Raw genomic sequence first — 23,543 nt, forward strand, 5'->3', positions numbered from 1 at the left:
TCTTAACATAGTTGCATGGATTTATTTACAAAAGGTGAAAAAAAAAAAAAAAAGTACCATAAATAACATGCCTGTTGTGTCGCGCACAAACAGTCGGCACTACATTCAGTGTATGCGTCACGTCCTGTAGTCTAACACGGCGCGCCCTGCATCCGGCAACATCACGATTGATCGCTATCGGTCGCAATTTGTCGCGACTTGCTTCGCATGACTGCGCGTGACGTAGCACTATGTCTCAGGCTGCATGCAGCGGAGCGTTGCCCCGTATTATTATCCAGACACCACCAAAAGCACATGCATTATGTTTTCCCCTCCCGGGGCACTGTGTCTGAGGCTTCCCCACTGGTTTGCATTCCCAGTCGAGTGAAGCGAAGAATGTAAGCAAAGGGAGAAGTTGGCAAAAAAAAAGTACAGCGTAGCCTTACTGGTGCTTCTGCAACGTTTCTCCCCTCACCTTCTCATTGTTACCCCCAGAGTTCAAAAGGGGCTCGTCAAAAAAAAAATACAAAAGACCCCGCCATGCGAGAGGCCTACGAAACGTCTACACGTAGAAAGACCGGGGAGAGGGATGAGACACCATAATGGTGAAAATTGTTAGAGCAATGTAAAAGTAGCAAGCAGCTCTACAAAAAAGAGAATGCCTTCCCGTGGGCATGCGAAAAATAAAAGGCAAATTATCGACCCGAAGAAAAAATGAAAAAAGAAAAGGGTCTTCTCCATGGAGACCATAATACAAAAAAGGAAAAAATGTGGAGATGTAAAATTAAATATACATCTGTGTAGCTATTTAGGTCACGGTACAACGTGTCCTGTTTTGATTTGCACATCAGAGGGTGGGTTTAGCGTCTCTTCTGCTTCGTTCCTACTTCAGTCACAGGTGAGCTCGATATGTGAATCACTTTTTAATTTCCCTCCATTGGGCTTACCGTTTTCACTTTCCACTTCTTCTCCCCCGACCTGCTCACCCGACTTTCTGCTTCCTTGCGTACTCACTCGAATAGGTATAGAGAAAGGACCCCAGGGTCGTCAAGAGAATTCCTACCAGTGTGTACACATTTAGCTCCTCCGCGTGATAAAATTTACTTATGAATGTCTGCATGGTAGATTTGACATTCCCAAACATGTTAAAGACGACGTTGTCTGTGTAGTGAATGCAGAGGAAGGAGGAGAATGTCACGAAGATGGACGAAATGCCTGCGAGAGGGGAGGGGGAAAGGTCAGTGCGTGTTTTCCAGTTGAGAAGTGGGACATGCATAGGGGCTGAGTTAAAAAGGGAGAGCACCTCTGGCAGTCTTTTTCTTTATAGTGACTCTGTGGGAACGCCCGATTGCGAGGTCCACCACTAGGGATTATCTCCCCTTATGTTTTGCTCACACGACAAGGCCAGATAAAAACAAACGCGATGGCTCCATCGAAAAATGGAGAAAAACTCTCCTCTTATGGACAGGTAAATAAATAGGATGATGGAGGAGTACAAAATATTGTAGTAAAGCAAGACCGTTTTGTTTTGATAAATCATTAGCTTCTTCTTTAGGAGGTTTAGATGGATTGCTTGGACGATGGAGACAGTGGTACCTGTTGGGGGGGGGCGGAACAGGTAGACTCGGTTAAGCGCTGTGGAGAGAATGCGGGTGCGTTAGGAGAGTTGCCGTGAATAACTTGGCAACCCGCCCCACCGACGGGGCTTACACCATAAGACATGTTGCCACCCTCGCGATCGAACCATACAAAACCGATTGGAAGTTGGTGCTGACGGCGTCCACGGAAAAGACGAAGAAGCCAGCCGAAACTAAGAGGCAGGCAACTGTCATGAGGAAGGTAAAATTTATTTGCTTAAAAAAAAAATAGGAAAAGAGGAAATTAAAAGGCAACGTCATGGATCTAGCTAACTGGTAAGAAGATATATTCGTATACTTCAAGCATGTGTTCCCAAATATTAGAGTAAAATTAAAGGAGGCGATTATCAACCACATGTGTTTTAGTCCTTCATAGAGGGATCCCATGTGCTCGTGAGCTCCTTCCTTGTCCTGGGTTCCCATAAAGTAGCTTTTAAATATATGTAGGGGCAACAGACAGGATATGTGTTGGATAAATATCAGAAGCACCGTGTCCACGGCCCCCTCCATCAGCACGTATTTGTTAACGAAGACGGACGTCACGGAGGACAGCAGGTACATGCCTATGGACGAAACCACGGCGACGTTGCGCTTCATCGTTTGGTTTCTCGGTCGGGGGCGCAGCGAGTTACTCAGCGAGTTCCTATGCGAATTGCTCAGCGAGTGTATATGCAAAGGGGAAGACACACACGGGCGAACTCCGCACCCCCCCGAAGAACGCAGAGTGAGGGGGAGTAAACTAGCACTGAGGACGATTCTGCTGCGCGCGAGAGACTTCCCTCATCCCATGTGTCATTTTTAAGCCGACGCGGAAAAGTGGCTGCTGCTTGGGAGCTGGTCCAGCGGTGTTCGCAATAAGGTCCAGCGGCGTCCGCAATAGGATGTGGCGACGTTCTCAAGTAGGTGTAGTGGCTCCCCCGATCGGGTTTGTCTGCGCAGATAAGTCAGCACCTCCTCGGGGCACCTTTCGCGAAGCGGCATTATATGTATACAAACGCTTATGATACACTCGCAGAAGCAGCCATCACGCAAAATATTTTTTTCTTCTTTTCCTCATGTGTGCGGTAATTTATTTATGTTTGTAGTCATGCGGAGCTGGAGCATGCAACTGGAATTAGTAGCAATTTTTTTTTTTTTTTTTTTTTTTCGAAACCGTTGGCATACCATGCCGATTGGAACCTTTGCATTTTCGCGGTGGGGTGGCCTCATCCATTTTATGCTTTTTGGCTACTTTTACGCTTTTTCGCACATTCTACGCTTTTTACTTATTTTTTTTACTTTTTTATTTTCCCCATCCAAGTGATTCCCCCCGCGTGATGAGTCACCATTCGCACAGTTTGCCAATCTGCAGGAGGAAGCAACAAACGGGTTTGCTTATCTACACCCTTTTGCGAGCTCGAGAAAGGATGACGACGTACGCACACTTCCCCGTGGCAGTAGAACATGGCTCCCCATGCCATTATTAGAGCAACCATGTCTGAAGGAGAAATATGGTAAGAAAAAGGAGAAGAAAAAGAGAAGGAGAAAAAAAAAAAAAAAAGGACAATCAGAAAAAAAAAAAAAAAAAACGAAAATTTGCTAAAGGACAACCGAAAAAGTAACTCGCAAGAAGAAAAGGACAATCATCATTTGCTCCCGTTTAGCATACTTCCCATTTGGGGGGGAGTCTACAAACGCCACCACTTGGTCGGATTAGAACAGACGGATGAATTGCTCACGTGCAAGCCTTTTTTTTCTTTTTTCACCTCTGTGTGGCGCTAATTTTGTTGCCATTCGTTGTGGGAACCCATTCCGTGCCCCTCTCTGTTACCCCCAACCACCACCACTCCATTTCTGCTACAGATCAACGGTCGAATTGGAATGCTTTTCCTAAAGAGGAGGTTTTCCCAAGCGGGCAAGTCTACCCTTGACTTGAAGAAGTTGTAAGAACTGCGCTGTGTCTGTGGTTCGAGTGTCCTCTCCTTCGCTGCAGCGGCGCGGTCTGTAACCTCGTCCTACAATCCGTCACCCTCCATCACGGCCAATTCGTACCGCCCATCACTGCCACTTCGTCCTTCCCATCACCTCCACTTCGTCCTGCCTCACCCCACGCAGAGTGCTGTACCAGGATGACGACTACCTCGTGGTGGACAAGGCCTACGGAGTGTCCACCTTCGGGCGAGCCCCCCAAAAGGAGAGCATAATCAAAAGCCTGCAGGGGCTAAACCTAGACGAGCATGAAAGCGCAAATGTTTTGTACAAGCTGCATAACCATGTGGGGGGGTGCCTACTGATCTGCAAAAATAAATTCATAAAAAATCACACCTATGGGAATACCTTCCTAGCATTAGTCTACGGTCACGTGCAGAACGGACAGAATGTAAAGGTCAAGTTAGGTCTCAAGTATCTGCCCAATTCGAGAATAATGATCCCATCAAACAGTCAGGATCATTTGAGAGACCTGAAGACGATTAACTATGACGTGATAAGTAACACCATTTCGTATGAGGCCCATAAGTTTAGTCTGATCAAAATTCATACGTCAGCAAAAGACGCAAAATTCATAAAGCCGCTGGTTTTTTACTCGCTATACACCTGCATTGTAGGCGATAATGAGTATGCTTCTAGATGGAAGAAGCTGAGAAAAAATGGGTTTTTCCCTTACCGTGATGTGGGTGGGGAGGTGGAGAGAGCCAATCAGTTGCTAGTGAAGAGGCTACCCCATGTGGGAAAAAACAAGGAGCTGATGCTACACCTGCATTGCTTCAGTGTGACGTTCCAATCGGCATGCAGTCGAGTCGTATATGTATCATCTCCACTTCCCCGGCATATGCAAGAGACGCTGAACTTGTTGGGTGCGCCGTCACTAAGTCAGACGATACAAACGCAGGTGGAGACGTCAAATGAATACTCCCGAAGGATAAGTAAAGAAGTCAGTTCCGTTTCGCACGCGGAGGAAAGCGACGTTCCAGAGGACAGGTTGGCACAGAATGGGAAGAATTTCGAGAAAGACGAAGATGAAGGTGATGTGTTTTACGATATGATGCAGGATCAGGGAAGAATGGAAAGAGAAAATGAAGAACTGCTAAGTGCGATATACGGGCAGAATGAGAGTAACGCCAGGGGGGAGGGGAAGAAGGGGAAACCTCGATCCAGGCGGGGCGTGCTGGCCAAGGACGTCCACAAGTTGACTCCCGCCGATGCGCCTATCTTTTTCGCGGACACGCAGTGAACGGGAAGCGACTCATCGGGGGGGGATGCAGTTAAAAGGCACTTGGCTGGCGTCGTAGGGGTCTAACGTTTGATCGGCCCCCCGCTTGATCGGCTCCCCGCTTGATCGCCTCTCCGTCAGAACTCCGCGTGGCCCGGGTAGCGCGGAAACGGAATGGTGTCCTTAATGTTGTCCACCCCAGTGACGAGCATAATTAGGCGCTCGAACCCCAGGCCGAAGCCGGCGTGTGGGTGAGAACCGAATTTGCGCAACTGCCGGTACCACCAGTAGCTCTCCATGTTTAGCTTCTTCTCAATAATCATCTTGTCTAGCAGTTCCAAATTGTCCTCTCTTTGAGACCCACCAATAACTTCGCCAATTTTTGGGACCAATACATCCATAGCGGCAACTGTCTTCTGATCGTCATTTAATTTCATATAAAATGCTTTCAAATCCTTTGGGTAGTTATACACAATGACGGGTTTTTTAAAAATCTGTTCCGCTACGAACCTTTCATGTTCTGACTGTAAGTCCATTCCCCACTTAACCGGCACGTCAAACTTATCCGAGTAGGGCAACAGAAGGTCTATTACATTTGTGTACGTTATCTTCGCAAAGGCTTCATTCAATACATTTCTGAGCCGACTGATTAGACCCTTCTCTACATTCTCCTCAAAGTAGTATATGTCATCGAAGTGGTTACTGAGAACATACCCGATGCAGTATTTGATGTATGACTCGGCCAACTCCATATTGTCGTATAGATCTGCAAAGGCTATCTCTGGTTCTATCATCCAGAATTCTGCTAGATGTCTGGAGGTGTGTGAATTTTCCGCTCGGAAAGTGGGTCCGAAGGTGTAGACATCTCCCATGGAGGAGCAGAGATTTTCTAGAGACAACTGGCCGCTCACCGTGAGGAATGCCTGCTTGCTGAAGAAGTCCTTCTTATAGTCGATCAGGTAGTGTGGGGGAGGTGCCACACGAGCATCAGCACTGCCACGTTCATTAGGAATGTCACTCCCATCCGTATTGCCACGTCCACCTGCATTTTCGCTGCCACCCCCATCGGCATTGCCGCTACCCTGCGCGTCCTCCCTCTTCTTCCCCCCCTTGGTCGGCCTCTTCACCCGCGGAATGGCACCATAATCAGCGTCCTCCCCCAAGAGCGTCGTCACCGTAAACATCTCCCCACCGCCCTCACAATCAGAAGTAGTAATCAACGGGGTATGAATGTAGAGAAAACCCCTGCTCTGGAAAAACAAATGAGTAGCAATCGCAAGAGCGTTTCGAATTCTAATAACTGAGCTAATGAAGTAACTTCGTGGTCTCAAGTGAGCTACTTCGCGTAAAAACTCTTTTCCATGGTTCTTCTTCGAAAGAGGATACTTGTGAGGATCTAAATTCTCTCCATAGATCTCAAAGTTGTGAATGGAGTTATCCTTCAATGTCAGTTCAACATTTTCCCTTAAGAGTCCTTTTTTCTCCTCATTCTGTACAGGGGAAATTATTAACTTTCCGGTGAATCGGAAACAGCACCCAACTCCACACTTTAGCAATTTTTCGTAGTTTTCTATAGATTGGTCGACAACAACTTGCAAATTTAAATGGCAAGAACCATCATTTAGGTTCACAAAACAGAACCTACCTCCTCCCTGCTTCCTCACTGCCTTACTCCAACCACACACGGTGATTATCTTATCTATATATTCATTTTTCCTCGTGGGATCATTAAATGAAGTTTCACTTTTGGGCACATTCAACACGTTACAGATTCGTACTCTACTCCTACAACTCTTATCCGTCACCTCAAGCAGATTGCATTTCGGGCTTAGTAATCCCTCCGATTGGGGTTTTAACTTTTTCACTTTTATCTCTTCTTCGTTGGCTTGTTGGAGCGCCTTGGCCTTTTGTATCATTGCGTCGTCTACTTGGATGTCCATTTTGTTTTCTTCTTTTTGGGGGGGGAGTGGGGAAAAAGAGGGGTCTTCTCCTCCCTTTTGATTGGAAAAAGAGTGCTTTTTTTACGTGGGGCCAAACGACCAACCGATGGGGAGCAGCCGAGATATAACACCTTAACACCTTAGCTTTGCTTCTATCACTGCGTCGCGGTAGGCTTTGCGTTAAATCTCCTAGGCGCACAAGTTAGCGACGCAAGTTGTGTGTCACCTGGACCTCTTTCCCGCGGTGGAGCAGTGTACCTACGGGGTGAGCAGCTTCCCTGCACGATGACCAACTTTTCTACATGCTGACGAACTTTCCCCTGCGCATGGGTTCAAACATATCGCCACGCCTATCTTCACGTAGATGGCCACAACAAGAAAAGGGGGCCGCCTTTCAAACTTGCTAATTTGAAAACTTGCCAACTTGCTGTTCTTATTCTTATTCGTTACTTATTCTTCCCTAGGGAGAGGAAGCAGCAGAAAGGCAAAAAAAAAAAAAAAAAAAAAAAAAACAAAAAAAGAGGAAACCTTTTTAAGCGTCACGCAACTGGGTAAAAAAAAAAAAAGAATTGCACAAATATACATCTATTCTTTTAAAACCATTTTGCGCTCGTAAAAGTTCGCTACTCGTAGTCAGCACGTACAGAAGAAGCACGCGCACTTTTCTTTCCGTGCGGGTATTTTCACTTCCCCGTGGGAGAAAAATGGGTTAGAGGGCGGGGGTTCAATTTGGAGCCTTGGAGAAGAAAGGAACTTCTTCTTTCCGATCTGCGATTCTATTTATCCTATCTTTCCATTTTTGTTAAAAAAAAAAAAAGAGGTCAAAAGAGGTGCACGGTCGGTCGTTCATTTATCTCAGTTTTTTCTGCTTTCCCCTCCTCGAGGAACCCCAAACTTGACCTTCTTCCTAACACACTTTTGCCCCCCATGGGTTATTTCGCTCTACTCCTACATGAGCTTGCCATACCTTTATGCATTAATATATGCCATACGTATGTGTTTATTTTCCGCCTCTCCAGTGCAACGTTCCTTAGGGGATCAGCGTTCCCACCAGGACACGTGGATTGTATAGGTAAGGGTGAACCCGCCACCCAACAGAGCCACTCAACACCACCCCCCAACACACCTCACAGTTCAGCGCAGCGAAGTTACCCCCCCTCAGCCGATGCCTTCATTGACGCCGCGTCCCAACATAACCCATGTATTACCATCTCTTGCGTGTCCATCTTTGGGCTGAAAATTGTACCAGGTGGGAGGAGCCGTCGGGTTTGCTTAACAACTTTGAATACCCATTGGGGGCGGCCACCTGGGCCCTTGTTCCCATTCGTTTTTGCGAACGGTGTACATCCGCGCAGGAATAGCAGCAACGGGGGATTAAAAAAAAAAGAAATAACGAAATAAATAAATAAAACGCCATTCGGCATTATAGGACACTTAAAAAAGAACGAAAACAAAAAGGGGACCCTTAAAAATGTGCTAACACGGTGGCGCAGACACCTGCGCGACACGCACGGGAGATACACTGATCAATCGCACTGATCAATCGCACTGATCGACCGCACTGATAAACCCAACTGACAAATCGCCGCTCCCCAGGACTCACATCCCGCGGAACATGTCCAAGTACTCCGACCAGAAAAAAAAGGATTTACGCTTCTGCCTATTTCTATGCAGGCAGCTCTTCAGAATGTACCTCACGGGGGGTGGGATGGCTCTGCTGATGGTTAGCTCCTTTCTGCCATATCCAACGCATGCAATAATATCCAAGGGATGCTTCAGTTCGCGAAATGGGATCTCTCTATGTAGCATTTCCCACAAAATGACTCCAAAGGAGTATACGTCCGCCTGTGGAGTGTATCCTTCCCCTCTTAAAATCTCTGGAGCTGTCCACTGGTAGGTACCGACAATTCCAAGAAACCTCGGCTTTTGAGTAAAGTTCTGTACCGATAATCCAAAATCACAGATTTTGATTTGCCCCGACATGGACAGCAGAATGTTTGATGATTTTAAATCGCAATGTAGAATACCCTTATAGTGGAGAAAGGACATAAAGGCAGCAATGTCTTTTGCCATTTTCATGATGTCTCTTAATTTTATTTTTACTCTACGTTTATGTATTAGGTCAAATATGCTTCCACCGTTTATATATTCTAGAGCTATTCCTTGGGGGGATTTTAGTGCACCTAGAAAAAGGGAAACGTTAGGGTGCCTTAAGGTCGACAAAATATCCATTTCGGAGCAAAACTCGTACCTATACTTGTTATTATTACATATTTTTAACGCTATATTGTTAGCTGAATATTTCATGCAAAAATAATCATCACTAAATGTCAGTAGTTTATCTCCATATATGCATCTGTACACATTGCTATACCCCCCCCTGCCTACCAAATTTAGGTAGTGCAATTTGTTTCTCTTCAGAACGAATGCCTCCTCTTGGACGTTGCCATTTCCTCTCTTGCTCCTTTTTCTGTATTTATACTTTTCTCTCAATCGCAGAAGAAACTGCACACATAGGGTGACGTACTTTTTTACTACCCTATCGTGTAGGCCCATACGTTTTAATAACTTCTCCTCCATATATTTTAGGCAGTACCCGTCCATCTCATTTCGTACGAAAATTTCTATCGCCTTTTTTGGAACTCCCACAAAGAAGAAAAAAAAATTTAATTCAAATACATCCCAGTATACACAGTTCTGTGCATATGACAGGCACCTTTTTTTTTCTTTCTTCCTTAACCATCTTGGAAGAAGACTTTCTATTTCTTTGCTCAGCTGATCATCACTCGTTTGCTTCAAAAATGGGTTACTATTACGTTTACCCGCTTTGTGGCTAACCTTCCTCGCGCGATGTGCAGTTGTCTCTATCTCGGGGCTCCCTCTCAGAGAACTCCTCTTATCGGAGCCACCGTTCACGCCGCTTCCACTTCTTTCATTGATGCTACTGCTTACACGGCTGCCATTGATGCCATTACTACCGCCGCTCTGGTGGCTCTCGCCACCCCCTCCCACGGAATCCTCGCTTTCCATGTTTCTCACGACGGTGAGAGTTTCCATACCCTCCTGGCTGAATTCGCCGTTACAGAGTTTCCCTTCAGCCGCAATACCACCGGCGTTTTCCTTCCCGAGGATGTGCCCCCCCTTCCCCACGACGTATTCCTCATTTGCTTTTTCCGTCTCTCTCATCACGAAAATGCCATCCTTGGCAGTGGCCGAGTCTGGAAACTTATGACCCAGTGTGCTCCTAAAAATTGCGCCTCTACACATGGCACGATCCCCATCATTGGACAATTCCTCCCTCTTTTCAAGCAACTCCGTTTCGAGAATAACTCCTCGGCCACTGACATGCGCGAAGTTATTGCTGCATCCACTACCATCACGAGTTACACTCCCCCCATAGGTCTCCAACCTACCTTTCTCTGTATCACGCGTAGTCTCCTCATTTGGGGGGTAAAAGATGCCCTCCACAGCCTCTTCATTGGAGATATCATTTACCCATTTGATTTTTCCAAGAGGTTCCATCAGCATCTTCTCCATTGCGAAATGTTCAATCTTGTTGTGAATGTTTTTAATGAGAATTTTATCAGTTTGTTCCTTTTCGCGCTCCTCACTGGGTGGTTTGTCAATTGAGCCATTCCGTGCAGACGTGCGACATGGGAGTTTGCTCTTCCTATGATTAGGGCAAAACTCGTTCCTGTCTTTTTTCTGCTGTTCGCTTTTTAACGTACTTTTTGGGAAATTCTCCCCTTTGCTCTCCCCAATGTGTACTTCCTTTTTATGTGCAGAATGGGAAAAAAGCTCGCTTGAATTTTCTCTCTTTATTTTTTTCACTAACTGTTGGTAAAAGTGGACGTAGCTGAAAATGTTGTACTTGTACTGGTTCTCTATGAAGGAGTGCATGTCTCGCTCTCTTTTGCTCTGTTCAGTCTGTTCTGAATTTCCACTGGTGGGGCCTTCTTCCTGAGCGGGGCTTTCTTTTTCAGGAGCGCCTCCGTCAAGGCAACCCCCATCCGCTGCGTTATCGTCATATTCACACCCTTTGGCTTCTCCCTCCATTTTGATCCTATCTATTCTGCGCGGAGGCGCCTTGTGCGTCCCCCCCTTGTCCATTCCTTTCTCCTGAAAAAGCGCAGCCAATCTGTACTTGTCACATTGGAGCGGAAAATTATTAACGGCGGAAAATAAAATATCTTTATATATTATTTCGTTCCTCAGAAATATGCAGCTGTACATAGCATACGTGTTGTAGTCAATTAGAATTCCATTCCCATGTTTTTTCCCTTCTTCGTACGCCCCTATATATATATATCTATTATCATGAAGGCAGATATTTCCCTTTTCGAATTCGTCTTCGCTGTTCTGGTCAGCATTTTTTCCACTCTGTTTGTAGCTATGGCTGTGCAAACAGCAGAGAAGCTCTGACCCAACCAGATGTTTCTGGTCGTTCTGGAACAGCCCCTCGTATTTGTTTCCATTGTTGTTAATTGCGATTCCCCATCCGTTTTTCTTCTTATTTTTTATGCCTCCTATATACACCCCTCTACTTGTTTTTAAGTAACGATATTCCCATTTTGTTCTTTTTCCCATGTCATTTTTCGTGAAATTTGTGGCAACTTTTCCCCTTTCTTTTTTCCACAACACATTTTAATTGTTATTGTTACGTCCTCTGTAAGCATACGCAAGAGGGTCTCCTCGAACAAGGGTAAACTGTGTCACACCGCCTTTTCCTACCTCGGTATGTAAATAGGTGTGTACATATGCATGTATATCTGTGCATATGAATACCTTCCCCCCGGGGGCGCTTTCAAAATGGCCAAAATTGGTACCCTGTCTGTCCGTGCGGATATGCTAGGGCAGTTACAAATGATGCCTATTTTGTGCGAAGCTCTACCTGCTTAAAACGAGCGCAGTTGTGACTATTTAGGCTGTCTCAAAGGTGCGGGTGATTATCCCCTTTGTTTGCCTTATTCTGAACTACGTTGTTCCTTCATTCCGCGAAGACGCCGCTTTCCTTCGGATGTCAAAAGGTGGGAACTTCTGAGGTGTTGCGAGGGTTTGCTCATAAGAAGCCAAAAAATGTCATGAATGAAGCTAAAAAATTGTCATACTTTTTTACCTGAACAGCAAGGGAGAAAAAAAAAAAAAAAAAGGAAAGGAAAAAAAGATAGTTAAAACGTTTTAAACCCAGAACGTGGTGAATAAGTTATGTCCCCAAACAGGGGTACTACTACAAACGTCACATTTAAAAAGCAAAAAATGTGTACTGATAGGAAGCAAACGCTAAAATATATTCGCCACGATTTGACAAAAAATGTATTTTACAGCCTCTGTGATGGAACGCGTAAGGAATGATTTACATATGGTACACGTGAAGAAAAAAGAAGAAAAAAAAAAAACGAACAGCAGGAGCTACCTATACAAGGGTAATGAACACTTGTTAGCCTAATCATTTTAACGGCAGCCCTTTTTTTTTCCTTTTTTTAACGCATCCAAGTTTGAGAATAACGTGGCACGGACGCAATAGAATGGGAAAATATATATGTGCAGTTCTTCAAACAATTTTTCTAATATATTGTGCTTTGCGTATAGAGGCGAATATTTCGTGGAAAGAACTGAAACTCACTTGGACGTTTGTACATGTGCATCACCTCCACCATATTTTAAAACACCAATCATAAGAGTAAATTTAATTTTACGTTGGAAAAAGCATATAAACAAACACACACAACACACTGTTCCCTGCCTTTCTGTACGTGTCAAAATGGTTGTACACTGACATGTGTGCGTTTCACCCACCTTATTTTTACCAATCCCCTGATGAGCAGTTCCACATGGTATTCAATTAAGCTGGAGAAGACCCCTTCATGCAAAAAGTTACTTTCCTTTTTTTGTACTACATAAAATTTACTAACACTTTAAAAAAAAAAAAAAAAAACACAAAGGGTTCTGCTTCCTTTTTATGTATTCCTCAAAAAGTGCGAGAAATATTTTAATTAATAAAAAAAAAAAAAGAAGGAAGACACAGCAGTGGGGGAAATACACACACAAAAAAAAGGAGAATTTCATCCCACAGTTGTAAGGGTTGTCAGTCCGCAGTGACATGCAACATATATGCCCACAGGTGATGGCGACAGCACTTGCAGTGGTGACACTGGTGGGAAGGGCAAATATACACGCGATAAAGTGCGAATAAACACGCGCCAAGTGGCGAGACCAGCCTGGCCAGCGAAACTGCGTCAGAACAAGTAGCCATAATACTTGGCCTTCTTGTGCCTTTTCTGCAAATGTTCGGAAAAAACAACAAACAAATCAGAAAAATTATACAAAATTTTCCCAGTCAGGGAGAGGGAATATATTCTACAAACACTTTCCAAATAAACAATTTTTATTTTTTTAAAAAAAATATATTTTCTGAATAGAAGGGAAAATGCAACAGGCAGACATGTTCCTGGGCCATTCATCATCAACACGTTCATGTTGTTCATTCTGTGTGTTAAAAATAAACAATAAATGAATGCAAGAAATAGTTTTATTACCGAGCGTATGTACGACTCACCAACATTTCGGCATCTTGGAATTGCAAAGAAATCCTTTTTATATTCCTTTAAAGCATTTTCTGCCTTTTCCCTACTTAATGGGTCATTATTTGCGTAAAAAAAGTGGAAACTTATGTTGCCATCTTCGATGAGCTTCAATATCTGTAACATCTCGAATGTGTGACCTCCGGAGCCCAGGACCACTCCAATTTCGACAGGACCATTTTGTCTTTCTCTTGTATTATAGCTCAGTCTATTTTTCAACAATGTAAAAATGAACCACACGAGAAAAAATACGTTTAAACAGGCCACAGCGGGCAACATGTTTTTTTTTTTTCTTCTTTTTCCTCCTTTGCGTTGTGTGCGTTATTTTTTGGAGGTATCCCATAGCTTAACAGTGCCATCATTCTGATGCAGAAAGGAGGAAAAAAAAAAAACAGGCAGTGAGTGGTAAATATGGGTATGTAACCGTTCCCCGCGCGCAGGCAAGAAGTGTACCACTCACGTTTTACTTAAGCTGTAAATATGACCCTTTCCTTCGCGGTTCAGCATAAGAACGCATACGTGTAGTGTAAACGTATACACGAATATGCCACATGAGCATATGCGTTTGTTGACACTCCGTCTCCGCCCTCTGCGTCGTGCTCGAGCTGGAGCTCAAGCTCTCAACTTACCGCCCATGTAACAAAACGGGATGTGCCTGGCATGGGGAGGAGTCCAAATATCGCACCCTGATGGGCATTCATTATTTTGTTTACAAGCTAAATAATGAGGAGGGCGTACATGCATGAGTAACACTTTTTGTGGTAATTATTTTTCACGCCCCACGGCGTGTGCACTTTCTCAAATGGCGCACCGCAACTTGTGACCATGCTCGTTCCCACACGGGCTAACACGAACAAGGCGCACCTGTAAATCCTCCTGCTTCAGAATTAACATATCGCACCCAGAAGTTGCGATGATGTCGTTGGAGTCACCCGATAGGCCTAGAGCGAAAAATGGGTAAATAATTATTTTATTAGAAAAAAAGGTGATATAACTGTAAAACGCGGGGGACACATAGGTGGTGGTGGTAGTAGTAGGGGGAGGTGGCCTTACACATTCTGGAGAAATCTTCCAAATGGTATTCCTTCAGATCCTTTTTGTACAAAATTTTGGACTCCTCTTGGAGCTGCAAGGAGAGTGGAAAGAATTACGTGGCAGTGGCGGGGAGGGACACGCGCGCATGTACATGTGCAGGTGGAAGTAAGATACTCGCGCACACGTGCATGCACAGAAATGCTTCCTTTTACCTTATAGCGCACGTTCAAATTGTACGCGGCGAGAATTCCATTTTTATCAATTAGGAATGCTTTCTCCTCGTCGTGGCTGAAGCACACACATTTGGTGCCCGAACTGGTTTTTAAATCCATGACCTTGTCGATGCTGTGAAAGTTGTTTTCCTTCTCCTTTATCTCAAATATTTTGATGTCCGGGGACCAGCAAGCGACTCCGAAGAATCTGCAGGGTGGCAGGAGGCAGGTGAAATACATTGCCTAAGAGAAGGGACACACAAACAAAGTGGGTTTCAAATGTTGTCCCCCCGCTTGTGGCCCAATTCGGGAACACTTCGAGCGCATACCTAGCCATCTTCGATACAGCATAGTCGTAATTATAAACCTGTTTGATGCTCACCACTTTTAAAAGGTCTCCCTTCATGTCCCAGATTTTTACCTCCGTCTCATCTAACTCCGATCCCGTAATTATAAAAGAGCTTTTATGAATGTACAGAAATTTCACGTCTTTCTTGTGCAATTCCTTTTTCCCTTCCAGTGATAGAGAAATGTTTTTGATACTTTGTTCCACTTTTCCTATTTTAAAAATTCTTAGCGTTGAGTATAGTTCGCTCACCGCTGCTAGATGTGTTGCCTCTTCGTTTATGGCTATGCAGCTGTATACCTCGTCTAGCTTTTTGCTCAGGGTTATTTTGTTGGAGCCATCTTTACCGATCTTGTGGAACTGCAAGTTGCCGTTGTTGCAGCTGATGGAGATGGTTCCTACGGGGGGGGAGCAGTAAATCGGGGTAGAAACGAAGCCGGGTGGAGATGAAGCCGGGTGGAGATGAAGCCGGGTGGAGATGAAGCCGGGTGGAGATGAAGCCGGGTGGAGACGAAGCTGGGTGGAGATGAAGCCGGGTGGAGACGAAGCTGGGTGGAGACGAAGCTGGGTGGAGACGAAGCTGGGTGGGGACGAAGCCGGGTGGGGACGAAGCCGGGTGGGGACGAAGCCGGGTTGAAATAAACCGTGGAAGAGTGACGGGGAGGCCACCTCAGCCCAACCTCCGCGTAACAATGCAAAGACTTATCATATGATAAAAAAAAAAAAAAAATCGTTGCTGACTTTCACTATAGTGCGCTCCTCTTTTTTCCACCTACCACATTCTCCATTTACGCAAACACTTACGGGGTAGTTATTACCCTTGAGGGCAACAACATTTTTATCAAACATGACATGGGGAGTGCTGCTGGAGACACTTCTTGGCGTGGTAGCAACACTTTTGGCAGTACCACTACCTGTTTGCTTCTTTTGTTTAGGGGCTTCGTTACTTTTGCCCTTAACTTTGTCATTGTCCCGTCGGATCCGTTTGGCATTTCCACTTTTATTCTGCAGGGCTCTTAGCAGTATTGTGAGCGCGATGAGGAAAATGCTAACCAGGATTAGCATTCCCATCATTTTTGGTGGAGGCGGGGCGGAAGCTGCCTCAGAAAAGGGCTCTTCTTTACTGCCAGTGGGTGCCGCAAACTAGAAGGACGCCACTACTAACAACCTGGTTGTTCTCCTTATCCACCTCCCCCGCGCAACTTTGTGCCTTTCACACACGTGAGTTAAAAATTGCAAAGTTGAGATGTGGGTCTTCAAGCGGGGGTGCCTCACCTATCTGTTTCCCCCCCCAAATGGGCAGAAACTTCTAGGAGGGTGGCCGCCCGCATCAGAGGGGACCTTGGCGCAAGGGCTCTCGCGATTTTGCTGCCCGTTTGGAAGTTCGTTTGGAAGTTGCTTGCACTTTCTTTGCACCTTTTTTGCTCTTTTTTGCTCTTGTTTTGCACTATTTTCTCACTTTTTAGAACAGAATTGCTGGCAAATTATTTCCTCTCATCTTGGACAGCAACCGACCGGACCCTCCTCATATACCCAAAAGTAGGATTGTAACTAAAATTAATTTTTTAACAAAAGGGGGGAAAAAAAAAACGGTTAAAATAAAAAAAAATTGTCGTGTCAGCCCCCCAAAAAGGTCACTTTGGTGCGTGAAGAAATACACGCAACGACTGCACGGTGTAGAAAAGGGGAACGCAACGGGAAGGCGGTAGAGAAGCGTGAAAAATGGAAAAGCCTCAGTCCGTTCTTGGCCAAGTTGCAGCTCATTAAAATTGCTCTAAGCGTGCGAGAGGATTAAAAAAAAAAAAATAAAGTGATGCATCCAGCGGAATTGCCCAAAGGGGGACTACACCATGCAGCCTAAACGAAAAAAAAAAAAAGAAAGAAAGAAAAAAAACAGATCGGCAAACAGACACTAGGGAATAAGCCATTCATAAGATGAGCAGGCGACATGGAGATGTACGCAACGGGGGGGTCCCCCCAAATTTGGAAAGAACGCAGAAGCGTTAACAATTCCGCGTTACGCCTGGGAATATAACTACGTATGACGTGCGCGTATTTTTTGCCATTAAATGTGTCAGCTGTACATTCTGGGAAAATTTTTGCAAAACGAAAATGAAATAAAACATGCGTACGTATTTATGGACAAATAAGTGCAAACCGAATTAATTTAAAAGAGGTATATAGACATACATGGTTTATTTTATTTTTTTGAGCAGTTAAGGTGGGCTCACTTGGGGGGCAGCATAATTAGACCTGGCCATAGGCACGCCCCCCGCTGGTAAATTTTACAAAAATGTGCAGATCGGCAATTTTTCTCTTCTACACAAAAAAAAATAAATAAAACGGAGGAGCGGCAAATGTGGGGGAAGACATCCAAAACGTGAATCGGTGTGTTCCCACAGATTGTGCCTCCCCCCGCAGGGCCTCTTCTACACCGCCACACAGCTACACCGCATCGCCATACGACGCTATCCTATCTGTCCACGGTAACTATCGCGCTCTTCTTGCCCAGATCCTCATCCAGAATTTTGGGGACCTTCTTGGTGTGAGTATTATGACCGAAGAAGTTCTCCGCGAGGTACATGTCCTGATAATTGTAATAGTTAAAATTTTTTTTCCTCAACTTCTTCCTGCAGTAGTAAAAAATTATATACTTGTAAATGATATCATTCATTGTGCTTTTATTTAAAAGGTACAAATTTTCTTTGAAGAAAAAATCAATTATCTTAATGTTGTAGCATGTGCTTGGTGCCAGACGACTGACAGTGGTATTCTCGTAAATCTTATGAAGGATATAATTATTGATGAGCTTAAAATCGACAATACGTGTATTATGTAAGTCTATTATGAAGTGTAAATTTCGAAAGAAAATTTTTTTCAACTCATTTTGGCAATATATGTTAAACCAGAAATGGTCCAGTTTGCAAATATCAAAATGTTTAAGTGTGTAGCAAAACTTTCGTAATTTTTTCTTCTTCTTCACAATTATATATTTGTAATGATTACTAAAAATTTTACTTAAATTGTACTTGTAAATATTTTTTAAAATTTTGAAATTTTTTATATTCATTTTTTTCTCAGAGACTATTTTAAATATCTTCGCAAATTGGATGTGTGAAAAATACTTTTCTGAATTGTATGCACTGGAGCTGTACATGTTTGCGGCTCCCTCCAGAAGAGCTGCTTTCCTCAATGAGACCCCCTTCGCGTACACGTAATTCTGCGCATATCTTCTGAAAGGCTCTTCCTTGATTCCGCTCGCCACGGAGAGGGACGAGTTCCTACACAGCGTCTCGCTCAGAATGGCGCTGTTGTATCCGCGGTGGTAACTTTCGATGGAGTCGTTTTGTTCCTTCTTTCGCTCATTCTCGAATGCATCGTTCGCCCCCACCCCACTGGAGAAGTTCTTGACATACAGGTTGCCGTAATCGCTCGTGTGCTCGATGTCGTAGTAGTAGGTGTAATCTGGCGCAACGCCGCCGTTGTAAGCAGAGGACTCACCGATTGACTGGCCAGATGCACCACTTCCTGCGCCACTCCCTAAACCACTCCCAGCACCGTAACGGTCCGCCCTGTCAACATGGGGGCAGCTAACTTCCGCATTTGCCCAACTAGGGATGCCTTCTCCCTCTTCAGTAACGTCATCACTCAGCATGGTGCTTAAGGAATGTATAATAAGCTTCTTCCACTTGTTCCCCAAATTAACACTTCCCTGAGAATTGTTTTCGTATAAATTAGAGTTACCCTTTTTGTGACTTTTTAAAGCGTTTTCCGCGTTAGGGGCAATCGATAGCATGTCAAAAGTGGTGGGTTCCTTCTCTCCTTCGTTGCTGCGGTCGATTCGTGGGTAGTCATTGGCGACACTGCCCCTGTTACGCTCACCGGGGATGTTCTCACTACTAGTCCTTCCTGGGACAATGTGGGGAGGGGAAGACACGGGGAGAGGCCCCCCTGAGTTGAAAGCCCCGAAGGAAGAGGGGCCCTCCTTTTGCGCGGGATCTGTTACCTTTTTGTCTATGCTCAAAATGGAGAGTTTATGCGGTGCACCTTGGTCGTGCCCGCGGTTAATCACTTCAACCTTGCAGTCAACTCGGTCTGCTCCCTCTGCTTGGTCTGCTTCGTCTGATTGCCACTCCTTTGAGATATTCTTCCCCGCACTAAGATGATCCACTCTATGGTTAAAATGATCTTCCACTAGGAAATCGTTAACTGGTTGCTCATTTTTCTTCGACCCCGTTTTTGAAATGGGCAATAGGTTTATTATTTCACGCGATTTCTCGTCCAATTTGTCCGTCTGCTCCTTTTCGACGGGCCCCCTACTAGGCTGGGATGCTTTACACATCTCTTCCTCCTCCAGCTGCGCGGGGTTCTCCTCCGCGGGGTTCTCCACTTCCGTGTTGCTTTCCCTCTCCGCCTGACTCTCCACCTCCGCGTCCTCCTCATCCTCGTCGTAATCCTCATCGTCGTACACGTCGTCCTCCTCCTCCGTCTTCTCATCATAGTACTCATCAAACTGCTTTATGTTGGCATTTTCGCTTCCTTCGTCGAATATTTTATCATCTTCATCTATTTGCGAAATTTGATAGTGCAAATTTTTTGGGGGGGTTCTTTTTCTTTTCCGTTCTTTAACTGCATGGTGTTTGCTTTGCGGTTTATTTCCTTCATGTGTGTGTTCCCTCGTGAGTGCACCTATCTCTTGATTGTGGTTCAAACTGTTCTTCGGTACGGGTGGTGGATTTTCGTCCTCCTCTTCCTCGTCTGCTTCTTCTTCCTCTTCTTCCTCCCCCTCGCGGGATATATTCTTTTCCTTATCGAAGATGATCATTTTTTTATCGCCCTCACTGATATAATTGAACTTTTCCATGAAGATGGAAATATGTTTGCTCATCATCTCAGCTAGCTTTTCGTCATTCCGGGTAAAGTACCCACCATGGGATCTTAACTTGTTAAGGAACATAAGAACACCGACAACTTCGTTATTTCGATCTAAGATGGGTGCCGCTAAAATGGTCCTCGTTTTGAAATTAAATTTCTCATCATGTGAGGGGTTATACAATTCATTATTTACCACATCCTTGCAGTTAATTATTTCTTTGTTTCGAAGAACCCAGAGGTTGAAACTTTTTTCATTGCTATTGGCTGATATCTTTATGATGTTTTTTCTTCCATGTATGGCTTTGCTCCATAATTCATTTTTGGCCTTATCGTAGAGAAACAGGGTCGACGTTTCGCAGTTTAAAATATTGGAACAATCACACATAACCATTTGGAATATAAAATCTAATTCTTTTTTTTTTTTCAATCTTTCACTTTTTGTTGTGTCGATGAAAATGAGTTGCAACATTCCGAGAGCACAACCTAGTAGAATTCCCACCACAGATCCCACTAAGGTGCAATGTTGGTACACTTTATTTTTGATGTCGAATTTGGCTGGTTGGATAACTCTATATGTTTGTAATAAATAATTTAAGACGTAGCCAAAAAAGACTCCGAACGTGTCACTGCAGAGTTGGCCAAAGGAAGCAGCACACAGGGTCGATATGCCCAAAGACACTCCGATTGATGCATCGAAAATATCTCCCAAACGGATCATTATAAACTGATCCATGAACCCGAATCCGATCATAGGAATGGATGAGCAAAATATTATGTTTAACATTTTTTTTATTTCGTTTTTTTTTTTTAGCTTCTCGGTTAGTTCGTCTTTTCCGTCGTCACTGCTACTCTGGGAGTCACCCCTCTGCAAATCAATGTTATAACCTTCCGAAGTTTGTTCTCCCTTTTCGTTCTGCTGCGTCTCGCCACTGTTCGTGCGTATCGTTCCACTGCTGCTAAGGTGGCTCCCCGTTTTGGAGGGATCCTCCCCACGCGTGTCCTCCACCGTATCGCCATTACCAACTACCTGTTTGCTATCCACCTGATTGTCTTTTTCAACATGTGGCTTGTTCTTACGCATGGGGGGTTCGCATTCCGGTTCGTCCTTCTCGAGTGACTCACTATTTGCATCGGCGACTGCGACCGCACCGGCGTCATCATCAGCATCCTTTTTTCCTGGTTGTCCTCCCTCACGCTCATCTTTCCTCCCTCTCACCGTTGAATACGAACTGACGGGCGAGTTCTTCCAGGAATCCCTGTTTCTCCCAGCGCGCAGCATTCGGGCGCCCTTGTCAAAGCGGAAGGCGTAGTGTTGTGTCCCTTTTAACGGCGGGCCTTCACCACTGCAACTCCCCCTATTATTGTGTGCGCCCCCGGCGCAGACACCGTGTGCTCCATCATCCAAAAGTTCGTTCTTCTCCCGATGAGGATCGTTCCTTTCCTTACTCCCGCGCACTACGCCGTGATGATTCGCACGGGCAAGTATCACCAAGTTATGTTTCCCCTCCAGAAGTAAAGTGCTAGATCGCGATATTTTAAATGTGGAAACCAAACTTGCATTAAAATTACTTTTGCTTAATAGACATGATGGCTCACACTTCCAAATATTTTTTAGTATCCTTTCATTCATAATTTTCGAAATTTTGGATCTCTTTTGCGTTTCTCTTCAGTTCACTTCCCCTGAAGTACGACAAAAGGAAGTCAGACTTCTGATCATACCACTCGCATTATATAACCATGTTCCTTCCGCATGTACATTTGCCCCTATGCTTGCAAAAAATTGTTTATATGTGTAAAATGGTTTTTTTTCCCTTTCTTCCCGTTCACTCTTTGACTTTCCCCTTTTTGTACATTTACACAAAATGTGACTCGTATATTTCGAGTCATTCATCTTAAAGTGACAATTTATATGGGTTCCTTCTGTGTTTTTTTTTTTTTTAGAAAGCTCCCCCACGAGTACTCTTAAAGTGGGCTTCACAATGATACACGGATAAGGCCATACGATTTGGTGTTTCATGAAGCGGAAGAAAAAAAAAAAATACGCAGAATTGGAAAGGGAATTTTTTTTTTATTTTTTAATTTTATCTTTGCTGGCTATTCAGAAAGATTTCTTTCCTTTTTTGTGAAAAGCATTTCCTCCTTTTTGCTTCTTACAAAACGGGTTGAATTCGCATGACGTGTTTAGCGTTACACATAAGGGGAGAACCCTTTGGGCGCATCACTCCTGCGTAGCACGCATAAAGATCTGTTATTGGAACACCAGAGTGTGCACTTTAGTTCACTTTCACTTATACGTTTCTGTGTTTTTCTTTTTTTTTTCCTCTCTTTGAAGAATTGGCAGGTATATCCCTGTTCAGACAGCACACTTGTATTTCTGCCTATCGAAACCCCCATCAATGGGAACATCTTTCATTGTCTAAGTTCACTTTCGGTGAAGGGGCCTTTCTCGCATTTGCCCTGCGTGGAGACCCCACTTAAGGTTAAGTGGAAAACTGTATTTTTTTTAACGACCAGGAGAAGCATTTCTCTAGGGGGATTTCGTTTTTTTCTTTCGCGGCGCAGGTGGTGTGTGTGCACAGCGCTAAGATAGCGTTTTGACAGCGTTGTCACAGCGTCGTTCAGGCAAAGTGGTTCCCATTGCGAGGGTCTGTCATTATGCGCCCGCAGTTCCGTGCTCACACACCCCTGTGGGGACGTACTCCTTTAAAACGACATGCAATTTTTCAAGTGGCCCAAGCTGCCTAACAGGTTTTAAAAATAAACGAGGGGATACCAATTTGGGAACCTTCAACTGCATTTGCTCCATTCTACTTAACAGGGCAGATATGACAACATGGATGCGATTTGAAGGGAACCAAAATGGGGGAAGGAAAAAGAGGAAAATAATTTAAAAGGTGATGCATTGTTTCACTGGGGAACCACTCCAAGCAAGGCCTTTTTAATGACTTACCTTTTTTTTATTAGCAATTCCTGTGATGTGATACAGAAATCAAAGAAAAAGTGAAATGTAAGAAATTCCGTTTTAAACGAAAAGGTGGTAAAATTTCCATTTCACTGCATGTGTGCGTCGAGAATAAATTTCCAACGTTTTCTGTCACCACAAAAGGAGGAGGGTGATTTTTTTGATCTCCCAATTTTTTTTAAAAAAAAAGGAAATAAAAAAATACTTTATCAATTATGCAAGCAAATGTTAACTGAATATTTTCCAACATTTTATTCACCTGATTTTTTTGTTTCCCTTTTTGTCGTTTAAAACACCATTTTGTGAGTAAACACATAGTGACACCATCTATGTTTGCATGCCTTGATAAGAGCAACTGCGAAGTGTATAGTTCTGCAGATACTCGTACAACGAACGTGACGACAACGTGGGGACAAAATGAGAGCAGGAAAAATGCTCCTCTATATGGCTACAGTTCTCGCTACACAGTGCATGTCTGTACTGTTATCTCTAGAAATCAATAAGAGTTGTAAATACAACTTTCTGAGCAGTGTCCCGAATGCGCAACACACTACTAAAGTGCGCGCCACGGGAGGAAGAAGTGAGAGATGAGCGGCGAACCGCGAACCGCCAGCGCCAACTGTTTAAGGGAACGCCGGATGGGTCCGTCCACATGTGTATATGCCGCGTGTGTGTGTGTGTGTGTCCCTACCCCCTCTTAAGTGTCTTTCACGTCCACAACCGGGAAGAACAAACTTAGTCACCAAAGTGACGCGTTGAGCGAAGCACGAATATGAATCTGTTCCC

The 23,543-nt window shown here is 44.4% G+C and overlaps 8 protein-coding genes across 8 annotated transcripts in view; 2 read left to right on the plus strand and 6 right to left on the minus strand.

The window, feature by feature from the left end:
* Window positions 1-961: 961 nt before the first annotated feature.
* Window positions 962-2,213, minus strand: C922_02777 (hypothetical protein; the record flags this gene model as incomplete). The annotated part of the gene is made up of 3 exons (XM_008818376.1): window positions 962-1,194; window positions 1,375-1,575; window positions 1,724-2,213. The coding sequence occupies 3 exons, from the start codon at window positions 2,211-2,213 to the stop codon at window positions 962-964; spliced, it is 924 nt and encodes a 307-aa protein (XP_008816598.1).
* A 1,263-nt stretch (window positions 2,214-3,476) lies between these two features.
* C922_02778 (hypothetical protein) lies at window positions 3,477-4,827 on the plus strand (the record flags this gene model as incomplete). The annotated part of the gene is made up of 2 exons (XM_008818377.1): window positions 3,477-3,538; window positions 3,711-4,827. 2 exons carry the CDS (start codon window positions 3,477-3,479, stop codon window positions 4,825-4,827), a joined length of 1,179 nt encoding a protein of 392 aa, XP_008816599.1.
* A 116-nt stretch (window positions 4,828-4,943) lies between these two features.
* Window positions 4,944-6,746, minus strand: C922_02779 (asparaginyl-tRNA synthetase; the record flags this gene model as incomplete). The annotated part of the gene is made up of 1 exon (XM_008818378.1): window positions 4,944-6,746. The coding sequence occupies one exon, from the start codon at window positions 6,744-6,746 to the stop codon at window positions 4,944-4,946; it is 1,803 nt and encodes a 600-aa protein (XP_008816600.1).
* Window positions 6,747-8,345: 1,599 nt separating this feature from the next.
* On the minus strand, window positions 8,346-11,333 carry C922_02780 (TKL protein kinase; the record flags this gene model as incomplete). The annotated part of the gene is made up of 1 exon (XM_008818379.1): window positions 8,346-11,333. One exon carries the CDS (start codon window positions 11,331-11,333, stop codon window positions 8,346-8,348), a length of 2,988 nt encoding a protein of 995 aa, XP_008816601.1.
* Window positions 11,334-12,982: 1,649 nt separating this feature from the next.
* Window positions 12,983-13,606, minus strand: C922_02781 (beta-1,4-N-acetylglucosaminyltransferase; the record flags this gene model as incomplete). Its single annotated transcript, XM_008818380.1, has 1 exon — window positions 12,983-13,606. The coding sequence occupies one exon, from the start codon at window positions 13,604-13,606 to the stop codon at window positions 12,983-12,985; it is 624 nt and encodes a 207-aa protein (XP_008816602.1).
* A 42-nt stretch (window positions 13,607-13,648) lies between these two features.
* C922_02782 (hypothetical protein) lies at window positions 13,649-15,994 on the minus strand (the record flags this gene model as incomplete). Its single annotated transcript, XM_008818381.1, has 7 exons — window positions 13,649-13,690; window positions 13,957-14,043; window positions 14,192-14,268; window positions 14,381-14,453; window positions 14,575-14,782; window positions 14,904-15,318; window positions 15,739-15,994. The coding sequence occupies 7 exons, from the start codon at window positions 15,992-15,994 to the stop codon at window positions 13,649-13,651; spliced, it is 1,158 nt and encodes a 385-aa protein (XP_008816603.1).
* Window positions 15,995-17,393: 1,399 nt separating this feature from the next.
* Window positions 17,394-21,425, minus strand: C922_02783 (hypothetical protein; the record flags this gene model as incomplete). Its single annotated transcript, XM_008818382.1, has 1 exon — window positions 17,394-21,425. The coding sequence occupies one exon, from the start codon at window positions 21,423-21,425 to the stop codon at window positions 17,394-17,396; it is 4,032 nt and encodes a 1,343-aa protein (XP_008816604.1).
* Window positions 21,426-23,174: 1,749 nt separating this feature from the next.
* Window positions 23,175-23,543, plus strand: part of C922_02784 (3-oxoacyl-[acyl-carrier-protein] synthase III) — a gene marked incomplete at both ends in the record, with an annotated part of 2,971 nt that continues 2,602 nt past the window's right edge. The window contains one exon of the mRNA XM_008818383.1: window positions 23,175-23,337. Within this exon, the coding sequence (XP_008816605.1) occupies window positions 23,175-23,337 (163 nt within the window). The remainder of the gene's footprint in view (window positions 23,338-23,543) is intronic.

This window comes from Plasmodium inui (genome assembly GCF_000524495.1).
Source record: "Plasmodium inui San Antonio 1 unplaced genomic scaffold supercont1.10, whole genome shotgun sequence".
Lineage (NCBI taxonomy): Eukaryota > Apicomplexa > Aconoidasida > Haemosporida > Plasmodiidae > Plasmodium > Plasmodium inui.